The following is a 19,536-nucleotide window of genomic DNA, read 5'->3' on the forward strand; positions in this document are numbered from 1 at the left end:
AAAAATTTACTTGCGAGGGAAGAGTTTAAAAAAGTTGCAGCTGTAACAGCCAACCAACATGCAATGAGCATTCACAAACTTAACACAACAAAACAAAAATGTTTCAAGTTGCCAAGCGTAAGCCAGGCCGAGCTGGTTGACGGCTGTTGCAGTGCCACCAAAACTTGCCACTATATTCGGTATACATTTTGTTTGACAATAGACTCCACCATATTTACATTTTCAGATGTACCAAAGGCTTGACAGCAAAGCAGAGAGAGTCTCTATCGCTGAAATGCACGGGTGCCATCAATAAATTGGGTGAGTGATGTTCGCCACCAGCCTCAAAATAGCCATACGTCCTCATTTATTCCAACCCATTTCCTCTCCGCATCATCCTTGATAATCACACCCTGTTTCTATGGTTCGGTAAAACTGTAAGGTTGACTTTTTCGTTGCAGTGCGTCGGTCAGTGTGAGGTACTTCAATGCGTTGTGTGTGGTCATAAAATAAATGTAGCTAGGGATTTTAGTCTCACAAATAGTGATGAAAAATAGCATCGTTACAGAAAGGTGTTAGAGAAAAAAATTTGGAAAAACATCATGGTTGTGACATTAGAGTATTACCCCCAAAATATCTGCACGGCACATGCGGGGGTTTTTCTCTTTATGTATAAAACCACATCACACAAAGTTGAACATATTGTTAGCGACTGGTAGCTTGCTAACAATGCTGCCATGAAGTCAAATGATAATAATGCTAAAAAATAAATAGAGAAAATAAAAACTCGCTGCTCCTCTACAGAACCAAGGTAATAGCTAGAATGTCAATTTCCTCCAACAGAACAATGCCCAACATTAAGTGTCAATATTTTATGTTTCCTCGGGTCATCAATATTTCCATCCTTTGCTCTAGTTTGATGCCTGCTTGATATTTCCCACAGGTGTACTCTATGTGCGTGTCTAACTTATGCTATTGATGAATTCATGCATGTAAGAGCTAAATGCCTACGCCTGCTGTGCATATATATTGAAGTTTGATTTCCAACTCAACCACCAATGTCTCTCCCGCTCCTTTGCTTCCGTTTCTCTACTTCCCAAGAACCTATAGCCTACTCTCACAAGTCATATAACATTTCCTGGGGTCCTTTGATAGCGCACTTGACACGCTTCTCTCTTGCCGCGATCGGATAAGATGTTGTAAAAATGAGTGGGGAGAAGAAGACGACGACTCTGAGCAAATGTTTCCCACACAAAGACTTCAGATGAACTCTGGAGACGGATCAGACGCACTCGAGACTCTTCAGGGAGGTTTCATGAGTTCACGGACAGGATTCCGTAAAGTCATCTTAATAAGACAGACACATCTATGCAGTTCTATCACTACAGTGTCCTTTAATTGGAAGTACATTTCACTGGTTGGTTCAATTCATATGCGAACACCAGAAGAACAAAGTTAAATCTGAGCGCATAAATGCATAGACCCCAATAGAAATGGGTAAATTGCCATGATCGAAAGACATATCAAAACAGAAGCAGAAATAAAAAGATATTTGTCTCCAATATAGCTTGGCTGAGTCCCAATCTCTTGTTCTCTCCATCTTTCTTTTCACTACAGAGCACAAAGACATTTTTTCGGGTAAGGGAGGGGTGGTGGAGGGGTATAAACACTTTTGCAACTACAGGTATTCCGCAGATTAACCTTTTGCGTTCTCTGTACTTCCATGGTAAATGTTTGAGAGGAGCCAGAACACACCTAAGTCCGACATGCTCACACATCCCCTGCTGCTCTCATTTTAATTTGGTTACAGAAAGCGGTGAATCAGAAATAGCAAAAGATTGTGAAACTTTTGAAAATTGTGCAGTGGGAATTAGGCAAAGGGAAATACTGCACTGCTGTGGTAAAGGAGCTTGAAAATGGGGTTTCAAATCACATTGAAAAAAAGAATTTCACATTTTGTTATTTATTTTTTTGGCCTGGTAGCCCTACAGACCAGAAACCACCACTGGATAGAAGGCAATGTACCATAGATCAATGCAATCAATGTGTTGCTTTTTCCACCACCACTTGTTGCAAGACAGAAATCATCAAGTAAAGACAATATTAAAAAATGAATGCTAATAAAAAATGCCATACACCTTCTATGCTCGTTACAATGGTGACTAGCATCGGGGTCCACTGCCACACAAAGTAGAAAAAAGGACATGGAGAGTCAGCAGGAACATTATTTTACAAAGTTGGACTTTGGAACAATTAATTAAATAAAAAAATTTGATCATTTTTATTTATACGCACAAATTTCAAAAAAAAAATGGGAAAAGGTCACCCAAGTGCCACCTGTGGGAACTAGTGGGGCACTGCCCCACCTATGCCAAAAACAAAGTTGCAGAGGCTCAATCTGTTTTCGCCGTTATGCTCACTAATTCCAACAAACTTCTGTATATTTTCTGATACACTCTTCCTATGTAAGAAGTGTTTTCTCCTCATCAGGTTGCGTCCTCTCCCAGCCCCGTCGAATTCGAGTGACGCTGCGGTCCACGCACGGCACGAGGAGCACCAGCTTGAGCCCCAGCACCACTGAGGGCACCACCAGACTGAGCATGAAGCCTGGAGGTGTGTACCACTTGTACGTGGAGGGTCGCAGAAACCTGTCCCAGCCGTACAGGTATGTGTGAAGGGTACAGAGGAACAAGGTGACGTGGCCCAGCTTCGACTGGAGAACAAGAAAGTCAATCATCACACACACAGAAACATATTCATGGGCTATGCGCTACGGTGTTAAGCACCAGACTCTTAACCTTTGATATTGTGGAGGTACATTTACATACAGGTCATAACTACACACACACACACACACACAGAATGTGAGTGTCGATCCAAGCAAGTGACCAAAGATAAGGTGTTGCCTCTAAATGACGAGTGATGAATAACATTAGCATTTAAACGACAGCTCTAATTTGTGCTGGAATAATGAGAAGGGGTGTGGAATGCAAAGATGAGCTTCACGTGACCCAGTTACATTTATGAATGACTTCGTTAGCGAGGCGGATTATGTTTTACATTGATCAAAGTAGGAAAAGGCCAAGCAGCTCACGGTAAAGGGGAAAAAAATGTCTAAAATGGTTATTTGGGAATGCGAATCCATTTTAGATTTTTCATTCTCATGTCATAGCTTACTGACGTGGTATAAAAACTGAAAGTCATGAGTATGTTTGACGAGTCACCACATTTTTTGAAAGTCCAATTGTTTCTCTAAATTTTCACACCATGTGAAAGTCAGCAGTACATGTCAGAATAGGAGATTTTTTTAAAAATATCACCATTAGGCAAGTTTAAATTGCATAGCAACGGCATCTTTGTAATTATTTTCAGCATGGTCACATTTGGTGAATCATCAGACTATAATCCAAGTTTGCTCACGCATCATCATGCTAATTTGTCTGAAATATCCAACGACGTACTTGTTTCCTGTATTTCAATCTCAGTGACTGCCAAATGTCTTGGCGACAGAAAGGTGTGAAGCATTTTATCTGATTCACTTTTTTAATAAGTGAGTGCAAATTTCCAGTGGAGCGCCGCCTCTGTGGCACTTCGGTTCATAAGGTAAGTGGTGGCCTGAAATGCCCCATAGTTAATCACCCAATCCGACTTTGCCGTATATCAGGCTTTTCATCCTGAATTTGTGGCTCAAAGTGCTTCGCACAACAACACACAAACAGGCAAACACCCACACATCTTTTGAGATGACAGCTGGAATCAAAAGGAAAAGGACATCAATGTCAGAAAACTGTCACCAATCAGGCAGCCCAAGAGACTGTGTAAAAGGAAAAAAAAGATGACCCAAAAAAAAATTATTATTAAAGGGGCGATTGCTCATCTAAAGCATCCTAAAACGCATTGTTTTAGTTTTGATGATGTAATTCTTTAGAAATATAGAGAAAAGGTGAATGGAATGGAGAAAAAAAACAATAAAACTAGAACCAAAAGAAACAATAAAGAACAGCAATATCATTATTGATGATGATGATGATGATAATAATAATGATAATATAAAGCATTGGCTACCCAGGCCGTAATAAATGATAATGAGGAACACAAGGCCGCATGATTTTTTTTCCCCAATCAATTGAATAAGAAATCTCTTTCAATCCATCAAGGTAAACATTATTAGAATAAATAATATGTCTTATGATTAAAAATCAACGTTAATTTGAAATTGTATTTCCACTGGTTCATTTCTGAGTCAACGCGAGTCTCATGACAAGCGAGCCTTTGAGACCTGTTTCGTTCATGAGGAAAGCCTCCAACTGAACTCATGAAAAACTCGCAGACGCACAATATGATGTTATGTCACTCCAAACACACACACACACACACACACACACACACACAAGCAGACACAGACAGTTGCATAATGAAAAGTCTGTTGGGGAGCTGCTGAGCGAAGGAACAGCTTGAGCACGGGTGGGAAAAATCCACAGACATATTCCTCCAGTTATGACTGCCAATGTTGACGGTAAACACGGTGCCGGGATTTTGCCCAGTCAAACGCCACACTGGACCTTTGTATTCACAGTCAACACACATTCAAATGCAGTGTACACACACGCACTAAGTGACTACCTGGACATAGCTGAATTCTCTCCAGCTGAGAGCGTTGCTGACCGAAGGCAAGGATGTGATTCCCAGCAGGACGTACAGGCCAAATCCCAGAATGCCCACAGAGAGGTAGGAGTCACTTCGCCAGGCCACGGTTGTGTCAAACTTTGGCGTTTGGTTCTCCTTGACCTAAACAAGAATAAATAAATAAATAAGACAGGGCTTTGCATACTGACACAATAAATAAATAAATACATCTGACTGTGCTTCACACAATCCACGACCAGGCTTCAAAAACGCATCTTACCTGTGTGATAAGGTAGTCCCAACTCCTGAATCTCACATAATATCTGTACGTTTTCAAGACAAGAAAATATGATTATTATATTTTGCAGTCGCTTTTTTCAAAAGTACCGATTTCCTTGCTGAGTAAAAATATAAGCTGATATCGGCTGATGCCAATACTCAGGTATTAAGATTTGTAGCCCAAATCATAAGCTTCATAAAGGATAAAAGTCACCAGAGAAATGGATTTATGTTAAACTCAAAAGGGGTTTTATAACACTGGGGGACTCCAACCGAAATGGACAGGAAACATTTAATTAAATGATGAAATGTCATAATAATTGCATGCTTGTCAAAAGCTACATTTCAAATCATTTTAACAGTGAAAGCAAATTAGATTGCTTAATTATCGACATGTTTTTTAGATGTAATGTTATTTTTATTTGGCTTTTCTCGCCCCCGTCGGGCTGGAACCTACAATGTCACAATTTGCTAACTTTAATATTTTTTCAAAAAGGTATCCTTGTACTTGATCAGTCATGTGTGGGAGTTTTTATTTTATCATTATTTGTATTATTACTGTTATTGTTATTATTATTTTAAAAATTGGTCCATACATCACTATTTTCCAGAACACGTTTTACTAATTGCACAGTGGCACATGCACCTTTTTTAAAATCTCCATTATTATATCTTTGCACACCACCTCATACAATTTACCCGATTTATTCTTTTTAAATATGGAGTTTTGTTGTTTTTTCTGACTATTTGGAACTAGCTTAAATGTAAGAGAAATACATCAGAAATGTATAGCGAAAATGTTAATGGTATATACTCTAAAGCACCTTATTGGGATGATTAGCGTGTAGAGCACGTGAAGAAAGGCAAGGGCGAGTGCCAGCAGCCCCAGCTGCTTCCTGCACAGCATCCAGCGATCCAGCCAATCAGGGAAGCGCCTAAAAAAACAAAAAAAACATATAAATGTCATGATCCTGTTCTTGTGTGTCTCCAGGAGGTGTCAGTGGAGGGCCTTTCTTCCAGCATGCACACCTGCTGCCAATGTGTTCATTAGTAAGCCAAATACTTCAGGACTGCCAAGATGCCATGTCTCTTGTCGGATTATTGACCTTGTTGCTGCTATTGCTCAAGTGTTGTTTTCTAGACCTCTCCATCTTGTAATAGTCGTTTTTTGCGCTCCCGTCTCCCGCTTTATAAGTATTGTTGTTTTTTGTCGTTGATCTTGCTTATGTTTTTGTTTTTTTGAAATTAGACATTAGTCATTTTGTTTTTATTCTCCGCGTTACTTGCCTTACCTTTTCCAAGCGCTTTCGGTTCAAGTATCGTTTTCTTGATTCTTTTGATCAACGATTTCTGTTGATACTTTGCCGGTGCGTTTTTGTTTTCAATATTTTTTTACGATTCCATTCAGTACGTTGAATAACAATACATTTTTACTAAATCAATGACATCCATACTATTCCGATATCTTACCTGTACTTGGTCCCCCTGTATAGCTGAAGGAAGGCAGCTATAACACCAGGCAGGTAACACAAGGATAACATGATCAGCGACACGATTGGAAACACCTGAAAAACACGGTGCACACAACCGCACGTCAGTTACGCGATTTTACACTCGGAGGTTACTTTGAAAGAAAATGTGGACCTTGTTGGCCAGGGACACCATGATTCTGAAAGAGATGTCTTTGCCCTGATCCACGTAAGAGTAGATGACATCTCTGATAAGCACGTAGAAGAAGAAGAAGGCGGTCAGGCCGATGGTAATTTGGAGAGGCAGCCTCCACTCGGGGAACAGCTGCAAGGGGAAGTCCTCCAGCTCTTGGGCTGCTGACAGAGACCCCCTGTCCAAAACTGTCAAGCCCATCTTGGTGGCCACCTCTGCAACAGCCTGCTTGGCCTCTGTACTGTTGCCACACACGTAGACCTGCAATATCCAGGAAGTAGGTAAGATACTTTTTAATAGCGTAGCAATCGCTTCTTTTGATGGCGGCGCGGGCACCCGCAGCGGCTCCTCTTGTTGCATGTTGTCTTGAGAGGGAATGCAGTATTGCATTTTGTAGTATTTACCAATTAAAAGTTGAAACCTCCAACGCATGGTAAAGTCTGTATTGCGCAAGATTTTATAGGTCAAACTTAACGAAATGAAAATATGTGCTCTGGAAAAAAAATGTTTCCACATAAAGCCATTGCTTGATATTAAAGTGTCAAAAGGTATTTCAAACGTTTTTTTTAAGTGTGGCTCTCATACTTCATAATGTCATCAGCAAATCACTGTGCAGTAATCGATAGTTTGGAGGGAGGCTCTATAGTAGATTTTGATAATAAGGTGTCTGAATTAGAGAACATTTAGAGTAGTAGCCTTCTTGCACACTTTGCGTACAGCTTGAGTTTAAAATAATAATTCGTGTTAAAATGTTTTGTTCTAATATAACCATAATTAAGAGTTTTTTTTTGTTTTTTTAGCAAGTAAACTTTTTAGTAAAAAAAAAAAAAAAGGTATTTTATCTGATTTACTACCAGCACTGACACTATTTTTTAACAGGTATGCTCTATATTCAGCGTTTTTTTTTTTTTTGCAACTTTTGATTCCAGATTTTGACTTGTCATACGCACAGGAAAACACAACAGCAGCCCTGAGCAATGCAATTCTTAAGTCTTATGAAATCTAATGACATCCAATCCATGAGCAACAATTCAGCCTCGCCCGAGACATTAATAAAATTCAACTTCGATCGACACTCTTGCCGAAGTCTTAAATGAACAATCCAGCATGCTCCACCTTAGTTGTATCTTGCAGTGAGGCACACATGCATTCAGTGATACTATGTGAGTTAATTCAAGAATTTCCAAATATTAGAACGAGCTCTCGGTACGATTGAGTGCAGTTGTACAGCGATGCAAATTACCACCACGAAAAACAAATGTGGTCCGAGTAATTCCTCTCTGACAGCGTGCATCAAAACTTTCCCGTTATCCTCTTTTCAAAATCCCTGCTCGCTACAGCCACACTGTTCCCAATGTTTAATCATGGTTGCGAGCATTGTATAATAATATCATGTTAAATTACAAAACTGTGCCCTTGTCCTTTTTGTGCACATAACGTAAATTCATTGATGCATCTTCAAGGATAAAATAATACTTTTTGTCAAAAAGCGCTAGTGACTGAACAACGATGGTCCGCAAATGCCAACAAACATATATACGCATGCACAAAACGCACACTCACACACACAAACACATATGTGCCTCACAGTCCTCTGGGAGTGTTCAAACGGATCAAAATGAAACAAAAACAAACGGGGAAAAAATACTCACTTATGCTGCAGTTTTTCAGTACAGAGCCACAAAGTGAAACGTGTGATGGGACGCTCAGATCCAAGAGTCACTTTGAGTTAATTGATTCAAGGATACATCAGACGTGGCACTCGCAGAAAAGCCACAAGGCCGACGCGCCGAATTTGGCTGCTGTCGCTCGGAATTGGTTTGATGCGAACTTCAAAATGAGTTAATAATATAATTTGGCCGAAGAATTTTTCCATTATTTTTAACTTGTTGGTCAGCACCCCACTGTGGGAACACATCAGACACTTGCCAAAGGCTTGTAGCTCTGTAACGCCAGTGTAATGGCGGAATAAATCAACACAGTTAACATTTTAAAATGGTACATTGTAAAGATGTCTAAGAATTGTTTTTTTAGGTTGTGATGCTGCAATTTGGACAAATTAATCATATTACTGGACTGCTTTCTAAACTTTAATCATACAAAAGGCTGAGCAATATGGCTGAAATGTGTATCACGATATCAGTGTTTCATATCATTTGATATCGACATATATTGATTAAAAATAAATAAATTCACTCTTCAAAGTAAGGATCTGAAGGAAAAAGGCAGAATTTTGTATTAGTTTGTTTTTTGAAATCATATTCAAGCTTAAATAAGTGGTTAAAACAACTCTGAAGTCACATTAACTGGTCAGTTCCATGATTAAATAAATGCCTTTTTAAACATGATGTGCTTACTTTTGAAATCACAATGTTCACATTTCAAATTCATCTATCCATAATTTTTTTTTAAATTAAATTGATTGAACATAAAAATTAAATAGAATACAACTACCCAAGGTAAAAATGCCAATCAAAATATCTGGTCCCAAAACTTCCAAGAAGGTGCTTGTGTTAGTCACAAATCATCCATGCAGTTTGCTTCCTTATTTTTATTTGTTATTTTTTTTTACCAGCGCTATACTGAGTGCAATTTGTACTAATATTGATCAGGTGTCTATCGTGATATTTATTGATCGTGTATAATTGCCCAATTACCTGTCTACAAGCGTCGGAAGGCCCATTCTGAAGTGCCCAGGCAGATAAGGTGTTAAAGGCTTTCACCACATGCGATCCAGGAAGTAGTCTGCGTGGCAAACATTGTTGATAATTCAAAAACAGGGGCGGACGGTGGGGGCAATTGAAAGATGCTCGCTTGTGTGGCTCTCACCTCTGCAGATATACAGCGTTGGCCTCCGGGTACAGATTCTGCTCAGGGTTGTTGCTGACATCCACCAGCACCTAAGGACCAAAGGTGAAGTGGAAGATAAGCAAATAGATGCCAGATAGAGTTCAAGAATAAAAACCGATGAGGTAACATCGCTGAGGAAAATAGCACTGGATGTTTAGAAGTCATTTGGGGAGTATTCATTACCTCCTGCCTCCAAATAGGTCCTGTTTTAAGAGCAGATTGTTGTGAGCAAGAGATTCTTCTGTTTTTTTTTTTTTTTTGTTTTGCCTCGGGCAGAGGTCTGCAGATGCGAATTGTATGATCGCAAAACGACCAGTTGATCATCTTCTTAAAGCCATTGCTGTTGCTATTCGTGGGATTTCATGGTATAGTAATAACAATGAAAAAATGCTTACATCCCGGCTAACCTCACCAACTGAAGTGTAATGAAAAGGGAGAGATGTGGTAAACGGTTGTTCTACAATTCGAGTCTCTCTTTATTTCTGCTGCATCTGCCTCCTTGCTGCATTTGCATATCGCCGCACGTTCAAACGGTAGGTAAGCCCTAGCTTTTATTTCTTGATATCGTGATTTATTTGATTTTATTTTCTGATTCTATTTTTAATCCCATCTGTTTTTGGACTGACTGGGCTAACCTGGGACCGCAGGTATCAAATTTCGTGCCATGTCACGTGTAAAAATCAGTTGGGAAAACAATAAAACCCCTTGGGCCCTTGAAAGTTTGGAAATTGTTTTTACTTGTATCCTGGGAACTTTGGCATAAAATTAATGATGGGAAATAATATGTATGAAAATATTTGCCTTTGATGAAGTAGCTCTATCCCCTACGTTTTTTTTTTTTTTTTTTTTAGAAAAACAGTATTAAATGTTAAGTTTTCAACGGCTGCTTTCAAAAAGCATTCCCTTCTAAAATACTGCTAGTTTTTCTCTTTCGTTATTTCAGGGGGGGGGGGGGGGGGTTCCAAAAGCAGAGTCAGTCAAGATGAATACCTTCCCCTTCAGTTGTGAGCTGAGTTTCTCCATCAAGCCGTAGTGTTCTCTCTGTATGCACACGAAGATCACGCCGCCCAACTGGGCTGCGTCTGCATAGCTCATCACCTACGATGCACACAAAACACAGTAGTCCAGTATTACACATGGTAACACACCCACTCGATCGTGGTTGAGTCACACACACACACACACACACACACACATACTCAGGTTTCAAACGTCATTACATTTCTATGGAAGGGTTAGCTGATCATTATGACACATTATCAATGGGTGGCAACCGTAAACGTATACAGCGGCATTTTACTGTGCCGTATGAAAGTCCAATAAAATTTGGAAATGCACAATGAAAGTATTGAATATATACAGTATACAAAAAAAGAAATCACATTTGCCTTGGCCCTGCATCCTAAAATGGGACTTTCCCATGACAATATCATATTTAGAATTATTTAGAAATGTTATATTTGGTCCAGTGGTTAGCACGTCGACCTCACAATGCAAAGGTACCGGGTTCAATTCCAGCTCCGGCCTCCCTGTGTGGAGTTTGCATGTTCTCCCGGTGCCTGCGTGGGTTTTCTCCGGGTACTCCGGTTTCCTCCCACATTCCAAAAACATGCATGGCAGGCTGATTGAACACTCTAAATTGTCCCTCTGTGTGAATGTGAGCATGGATGGTTGTTCGTCTCTGTGTGCCCTGCGATTGGCTGGCAACCAGTTCAGGGTGTCCCCCGCCTACTGCCCGAAGACGGCTGGGACAGGCTCCAGCACGCCCCGCGACCCATGTAAGAATAAGCGGATTAGAAAATGGATGGATGGATGGATATTTTCACATATGTTACTTCTGATCCCAACTCTACTTGAAGTGTGTTTTTATTCACCCAGTCGTGTTACCCCAATGATTGAAATTACCCCCTCTGACGAACTTGGAATCTTCCACATGGTCCACAGGAACTTGCATCGTTCAGAACGTCTGCAAGCCACGGTAAGGTCCAAAGTAAGTCGATATTCTTTATAGTTGTTGGTATTACATCTGATTTCAAATCTCGCCACATACTTTTACCTTACCTTCATTGTGTAAAGGTGATATAACAATGACATAGAAAATGTCGTCTGCCTGAGCCGAGCCAAGATACATTTTGAACCGCTCAATGTATGTATTGTCAAATTTAGAGTTGAAATGAGAGTTTATTATGTTTTGAGGGTCGCGATGAGCAAATGGTTTGGTAGGATGGCCCACAAACTGTTGCACATAAATGGCATAATGAGCATTTTGTTTTGCGACGTACAGCCTAACCATGCGAGTTTAAGAGTCAGCATTATGGTTGCGCTGAACGGAAAGATGGGGTAAATTAACAAAAAAAATAAATAAAATAAAAATTGTTTTGCGTAGTTCCTGTAAATTTCAAGTGTCAAGTTCCCAGAATTATGCAACCACGCACATTGCCCAAAAAAAAAAAAAAAAAAAAAAAGGACGCAAGCACAATGCTCTACAAAAAGGCATGCAGACAAACATTGATTTTTATCAGTGACCCTCCTTTTGAACTCCACAACCGACACGCTGCTCACCGTGTGCAGCAGCCGCGCCATGTGTGTTACCTGAGCTCCTTGAGGCACAGGGCCGCAGCCGAGAGGTCTGCGGCTGCCGTAGGCGACCTTGTAGCCCGTCTGCAGCAGGCGCTGGCCCAGAGAGCGTCCCATGTCTCCCGTCCCAAAAACGCACAAGGGCTCTTGCTCCGAGGTGACCTCTGCTCCTCCTCCCAGAGGATGCAGAGACATGCTCTCTGGTTTGGCCTCTTTTGACATTGGCCTCGTGTGTCTAAAGTCCGACAAACTCCGAGGGGATCTGCTGAGGTTCAAAAACGGATTCAAAGCAAAATAAACTTTTAATTCCCCTGAAAAAAAAAAATCGCTTCTCTTCAGGGAGGCAAAAAAAAAAGACAAATCCGTTCTCTGTGCACGTCTTGTTCTATCTACCTCATCACTCTGTTGACATAGATTTTGGTAGTGGAGTTTTTGTATTTGCTTCCCCCCGCCCCCTCCGAAATTAGGATGGGCTTAGGGTGAAATATTTCCCAACTGGGATACTCAGAAGCAAAAGGTGGGAGGTGCATGTGTGTCCTGAACCCATAAGAACACCACTGGCAAGTTCCCTTTGCATGTGTTCCTCTGGTTTCAAATTTCTTAGAGGAAACCACATTCTGGTATTTTTTTGGTTTTGTGAAATCACTTGGAAAAAAAAAAGAACCATTTTGTGCCAATAAGCTGTTTCAGTCACGCTGTGGTTTTTCAAATTGCTTCATAACAGAAACTCCTCGAGAAAACGTCCTGAACATTAGCAAACATTGACATTGACCTGTGTAATATGCACACAAACTGGAATGCTCCCAACCCCCTCCTCTCTTTCACTGAGTGTTCCCGCCCCCCCCCCAACACACACAGACACACACACACACACACAATATTATTACTCTAACACATGTGTGCAAAATAAATAACACTGTTAAAGGGGAAGTCAAAAAATGTCATTTGGATATGTTCTATGTGTAGGTGGATTTTGCTGCTTAACTCAGATTCCACCAATTCAATATTAATCAGGATACTATGTTCAGACTACTGGGGTGGGGGGTGGGGGGTGGGGGGTGGGGGGGGCGCACAGAACATTTCTGACTTGACTAACCCTTTACTTAGCAGAGGGCAAGCAAATCCTCACATCTGGTCACAACAGACAAATGAATACTTTGCAGGCAAGCCCAGCAATTTGTAGGTTAATCTCAACTTTTATGTTTGCCTGCTAACAAATGATGTTTGCACTCTCAAGGCTGAAGACAGCCTTTTATTTATCCAAAAAACGCTCCATTGCTCTCGAGTTAAGGTGAAACGATGACCTTGTGACCTGTCCTCCGCTGTAATTACTCCCTCCGCTCTGCTGCTTTAGCAAGGTGGACACCGGTGTGTGTGTGTCAAACACAGCAGCAGCGTGGAGGGGATCAAAAATTATTGCTGATATGCTTTCCTGCGCTGTAATTAGCCTGAGACCTTAACAGCAATTAACTGGCTAATAGGCAGCACAGTTTTATTTATATATCGCAGATCCTGCACAAAGGCAAGTGTGAATGACATAAATTAATGAAACAGCCAGAGGGAAAAATAACTCACAGCATATAAAATCATGATTAAAAAGACAACAATATATTTTTAAAAATGTAAAAAAAAAAAAAAAGGTAAGATGATTAAAGGGACAATGAGGAGTCAAGAAAAATAAAAAGTGGTTTGAATGTGACAGTTAAATCGTAAGCACACGGTTCACGAATGTCCTAAAATATCGAGGGCAGGCAGGGGTATCAAATCCATGTTTGTCACGGGCCACGTTTTAGTTACCGTTTCCCTTGGAGGGCCGTTATGACGGAAACCATATAAAGAAGTAACTTAAACTGTTGTTGAAGTTCCTGTAATGAGGGTTTTGGCAACAAGAAAACGCTTGCAATAGCTCTCTTATTTACTACGTATGAGAATATGAATTTTGGTCCAGATTTTAGCAAGCATCATAATAATAATAAAAATAATAATACATTTCATTTATAAGCACCTTTCAAAACACTCAAGGACACTTTACAACCAAAACAAGAACAATAAAACCACAGATAAAATAATAAATAATAAAAGGAGAGATGAATAGTGATTTTAAATAGTTGACGACGGCAACATCGCCATCATGTAAGTTGACATGTTTGATTTGCTTTCGTCCGGCCACGTAAAATGATGTGGCGGGCCAGATGTGCCCCCCCCCCCCGTCCCCGGGCCTTGAGTTTGACACATGTGGTGTGGGGGATCAGGGATGGAATACTGGGGGTCACACTCTTCAATTCACATTCAAAATATGTTTTCCACGCAAAATGAGAGTAAATGGGTGATGGAAAAAAAAAATGGGGAAAATCCATCCATCCATTTTCTGAATCGTTCATCCTCAGGCGCGGGCGCTAAACTGGTGTCCAGCCAATCGCAAGGCCCCCCAAGACAAACAAACATTCGCGCTCACAATCACAACTGCGCTTACACTGGCTCTTATACTACGTGAGCAGGCCTTAACAATTTTTGCCAATTTGGAATGATATCCCGGATGAACATAATCACCTTAGATATACAGTGATCCCTCGCTATTTCGCGGTTCGTTTATCGCGGCTTCAGTGCATCGCGGATTTTTTCAAACATATTCATCAGAAAAAAAAATTATATATACATGGAGTACAGTACTGTATATGTTGCTCTATGTGACTCACTGTTGTTTTGCAGCTTCTCGCGGACCGTTTGGGGACTTTTTGCGGACTTAAAAAAAAAAATAAGTTGTTGGTTTTTTTGTTCTTGTTTATTGGTCGCTACTTTGCAGATTTTCGTTTATCGCGGGTGGTTTTGGTCCCCATTAACCGCGATAAATGAGGGATTACTGTATTACAATTTTGAGTGAATAAATATTTTGTGGAAAAAATGTCCAACATTCTGAATGGTAAATGTTATTTGGTTGTTTGCTTGAAACCCTTTGTCGTTGGGTGAGGGTAGTGGATCTTTGATCCATACATCGAAAAATGTATGATCAAAAATTAAATATAGGAAAAATTGAAGCCCACTCAAACACAGGTGTCAAATTCAAGGCCCGGGGGGGGGCAAGATCAGGTGTGTCAACTTGCAGACATCATTTTAAATGACGAAATGATTGCGGGGAGAAAAATCGGCGGTCCTAACAGGGGAAGTTGATGACTTGATCAAACAGTGCACAGGCCATTACACTGATTGGCTTGACTGCAAAATGACATGCATTAGAGCTGCTAAGAGAAGATCTCTTACAGTCATTTGCACTTGACAGCGTGAAAGCAATGTCATCGAAATGAGCGACTTCGGTTACGTCTGACGATTGGTCAGTCGTGTGTAATGTCCTAAACTGAACGCTGTTAGGTGTCATAGCGGCAGTTAGACCGAGCCGAAGTGAGCAAAATGATGAAAAGCTCTCCATGATGACAGGCCTAACACTGCACACGATCCCCCCCCCTCCGCCCCTGAGATAAATGTTCTCGCAAATACATGCAAAATTGGAGCAATTATTCATTAGAGAGCCAAAGCGGTGGGTTTAAATATTAATCGTCGACAATAAAATTATGTGAGGCAGAGTGTGATTTGATGACAACAAGAAAGAAGCGGGGGCAGCTGCATTTCAGATGATTTGGAAAACATAAATTTCAGGCCCCCGATCAGGAAAAATGCCATGCGGGGGCCTCAAGATCCGACAAAATCCAAACTTGATTCTTACATAGGACAAACGGACATAGAAATAATCATTTCCAGGGTCAAACTGGAAATAAAGCATGTTTTATAACTGCTCTGGAAGTTACATTTTAAAACTGTAAATTTAAAACTTTAATTTAAAGATTGAATGCGAAATGTAAAGGCAGGTCCCTTTACAGCTGTGCCTCATGTGTCTCATTCTTTGTCATTCTGCGTCAGTGTTATTAAAAGCAAGACTATATTTAAATAAAAAGCGGAAACTCCACGCAGTGTTGATCTTTACTGACTCACTACGGAGGTTCAATACTTTGAGCTTTTGTACTCCTTCAAAGGGGCCACATATACCGTGATGGAATATTGCCATTTTAATTGCTTGGTGGGTCTCTGGAATGCCTTCCGACCCATCGAGCGTGAAATTCAACAACCGAGTCGATCTTTTGTTGGCTGCTTCTTTCCGTAGGTGTCGGTGTGAAAGCTGTTCAGCATTTTGACAAAGTGTGATTCTACCGGAGAAGCCCAATCATATCAAAGCCCCGCCAGAAATTGAGACCAGAGTACAAGAGCGTGATGAGCAGTGCATATAGTGAACAGTGGACATTCTAAACACAACCTGTTCAGCACCTACAGCCAAATGTTGTGCTGCTATGTTTTTTTGTTTTTTGCATTATTTACAAAAAAAAAAAAAAAAGAAAAACACTAAGCAGAGGTGAGCGATATGTAAATCCAGATACAAGTACCGTCATTTTATCTCCCAATATTATACATCCCGATATAAAATATGAAAAGACAAAAATCCAGTGGCTGAATAAATACCACTAAAAATATCTGGTCATAGAGCCCCTTCATAAAATCTGCTTCAAGTCACATTCATGTATGCATTTATCCAGTCTCTTTTTGTCTTGCTCCTTGAGGTTTTTTCGTTTCCACCTGTTCTCGTCACGCCGGTCCCTTGTGTCTTCTCCAGGTGTTCATCATTGGCTTTCAAATATTTATTTCGTATAGATTTACTTCCCAGGGTTCTCTCTGTTGGTTCATTACTTCTGTTTCTGGTTCATCACTTCTGTTTCTGTCATCGTCCATCACATTTCCCCGAGTCATGTCTTGTTTTCATTTTGTCGTGAGTTTCTTCCCAGTGTTGGTTTGTTAATTTGGATGTCATTTTGTTGGAGTTTCTTCATCTTCTATTTTCATTCCTCCATGCCCCTTGCTCTTCTTTTTTATTTTATTTTATTTTTTTAATCAATATGTAGGTAAGAGATGTCTATAACAGACCAAGAAGAATATAGTCGTGTGGGTTGATAATGTTTCCAAGTAGATGGATGCCATTTTCGCTCTCTCTGTGTGCTGGGCTGTAAATGTAGTGAATTAAAAAATAAAATAAAATAAAAATTTTAAAAAAGGATATCTTGATGGGTTTACTTGGCGGGTTTTAAAAAAAATATCTTTATGCTATATCTGGTGCAAGCATCACTTCATGTCTTCTTATATTAAAAAATAATTATAGACATTGTGCAGAAACGAAAAAAAAATCGACATAATGTATGATAGAGCTTTTTATCAAATCAACGATTTTTTTTTTCCGATTGTACCATCACAAATCTCGCATGCTGGCTGGTTGCGCTGTATTACGATGGATTAGTGGGTCCGAGGTGTGAACAAGCAGGGAGATTCACTGCCGCAGGGAAGAAATAAAGATGCGGCTGAGTTTGAGACCAAAGTGACAGACGTCTCCGCTTTCTTGTGTGCATACATGAACTTCTCCTCCGGCCATATCTTCTGGAGGTTAGATTTATATGCAAAATCTTCTTTTATTCAAGGTAGACATATTAAGCGGACTCTCTATTTACACCCTTGTTCTAAAAATGTTTATTTTAGTACAAAGAGAGAGAGAGAGAATGAGAAAGAGAGAGAGAGAGAGAGAAAAGCTCTTTTCTTGTTGAGAGCTGTAAATGGATGACAGAAAAAAAGAAAGTCCAGCTGGCAGCTTGGCAGCACATGATGTCCTCCACTTTGTTGGCTTTGGACAAGTTTTGAGAACTGTGTTGCAATCTGTGCTTTCCCTGGCGGTGGACGGGATCGAGGCACGCTACTGTTCAAGCACCTCCCAGACCCTCTACTTGTGCTCGGTCACTTCAGTTTATCACCGCGATGCTTTTTGGGGCTGTACAGTGAAATCTCCTGACTGACCCCTACTGCACTGGTGCTCAATGAGTGGGCCATAAAGTTAATGGGTCAGATCCAATCTATCCTTATAACACACCTCTATCCGCACTGATACACGCACACACGCACGGCGACATACTCTTGCAACCGTAAAAGTGGAGCATCGAGATAAGATTCCGTTTTTACACGGGTCCTGATCCAAACGGTTGTAAAACTGATGAGAGCAGCACGTCGGAACAAATAAGAGCTTCGCATGCACTGATGTATTCATCGGCTGCATGTCATTTTTGTAGTTATGTTACATTGATTTTTTGTTGTTGTTGTTGTCTTGTGTGTGGAGCTGACATTTTGTGTCAGCATTTTTTTGTGGTTTTCCATCTCTACTGGGTATCGCAACTTTTTGGAGGTGAATAGGGAGATCACACGCATCATTTGGATTTATGACTTTGGCGTGGATTTTTTCATTTCTCTTTTTGGGTGCAGCTTCCTGTTTTCAGTGATGGGGAAAACTTCTGTGGTTTTTAGACGTTGCCTTCTACTCGTTCACATTCGACAGTGATCGATGGACAGATAACTGTTAATCATGCTCGGATCAATATTGTGTCTTCACATCATCTCTCCATAGTGTTGAAAGTCAGGAAAAGGGCGCTAGTCAAATCATCATTCATGCGACCACCAAATGTTGATTTTTGTCCCTCGAGTTATCGTGAGTAATCACAGTTGATTCTGTGTCAAATTGTCACTCTGGCTTCCACCGCTGAGGACTATTTGCTCTCTCCTTTCCAGCAAGTTCATGGCCATAATTACTGTCGATCGCTTACTGGGAACCCACGAGTCACATGGTGCGGTCTACAGATAAAGTTTCCCACCTCACGAGAAGCATACCCCTTTAAAAGAATTTAAACTTTTTTTAAACACACATTTTAAAGTATTCTTTACAAATGCGTATTTGTCACTTACGAGTGGAGTGGAACTGCCAATGTGGAGTAAACAGCTACGTCGTTCAAACGTACCGCAAAGTCGTTTGAATGTATCGTAGGCTAAATGCTGAAAATCAAAGCTTTTTTTTTTCCTGTAACGCCACGGGGTACTGACTTGCCCGTGCACAGTTGTGCACGACAGATAATTGTGCGTGCGCGTTCAATACCTGTGGCATAATGGGGGAAAATATCAGACTTTGTGGTACGTTTAAAGGAGAGGACCCAGTTAAAACCTTTTACTTCATGTTGGCAGGTCCACATTTCTGCAGACACGCCGAGGCCAGTTGCACTTAAACATCGTATACTGTAATCACCAGAATGTTCAACGAAACTATATTATTTCATTCAATGAAAATCTGCAAGCTTCATGCTAACTCCATCGCCTGAAAATTACCGGTAGCTTCGATGTTGTGGTAAGCTCCCCTGGCTGCCCATCTTTAAAATTAGTTTGAAACTAATTTTTATTCTGTGACTTTTGAAATACAGCTGAGTTGAGTTGAGGAAATAATCCTTCAAATACCTTCAGCTTTAACATACATGATGCAGCAACGTATACAAAAATACAACAATGCTCACTATCTTGTAGTCTCTCTGCTCTGTGGTAACAATGACTGTTACTAGAGTTCAGTTTTGGACATGGTCTTCCCTTTTTCTTCTTGGTCTTAATTACGGTGCGATTCCTCCATTGGACCTCACTGATGCTCGACATGTTGCGAGGCATTTTCAC

At 40.5% G+C, this 19,536-nt stretch overlaps 1 protein-coding gene across 1 annotated transcript; it reads right to left on the bottom strand.

Annotated features, from left to right (window-relative positions):
- Window positions 1-1,348: 1,348 nt before the first annotated feature.
- On the bottom strand, window positions 1,349-12,391 carry LOC147203746 (metalloreductase STEAP4-like). Its single transcript, XM_086113212.1, has 10 exons — window positions 11,989-12,391; window positions 10,387-10,494; window positions 9,376-9,446; window positions 9,204-9,291; window positions 6,529-6,807; window positions 6,355-6,449; window positions 5,709-5,819; window positions 4,886-4,928; window positions 4,603-4,767; window positions 1,349-2,692 (listed from the first exon to the last, which is right to left on the bottom strand). Exons 1-10 carry the CDS (start codon window positions 12,193-12,195, stop codon window positions 2,441-2,443), a joined length of 1,419 nt encoding a protein of 472 aa, XP_085969338.1. The 5' UTR covers window positions 12,196-12,391; the 3' UTR covers window positions 1,349-2,440.
- Window positions 12,392-19,536: the final 7,145 nt, after the last annotated feature.

The sequence above is a fragment of the Hippocampus guttulatus genome, chromosome 6 (assembly GCF_054856545.1).
Source record: "Hippocampus guttulatus isolate MCC_2025c chromosome 6, RoL_Hgut_1.0, whole genome shotgun sequence".
NCBI classification, from domain to species: Eukaryota; Metazoa; Chordata; class Actinopteri; order Syngnathiformes; family Syngnathidae; genus Hippocampus; species Hippocampus guttulatus.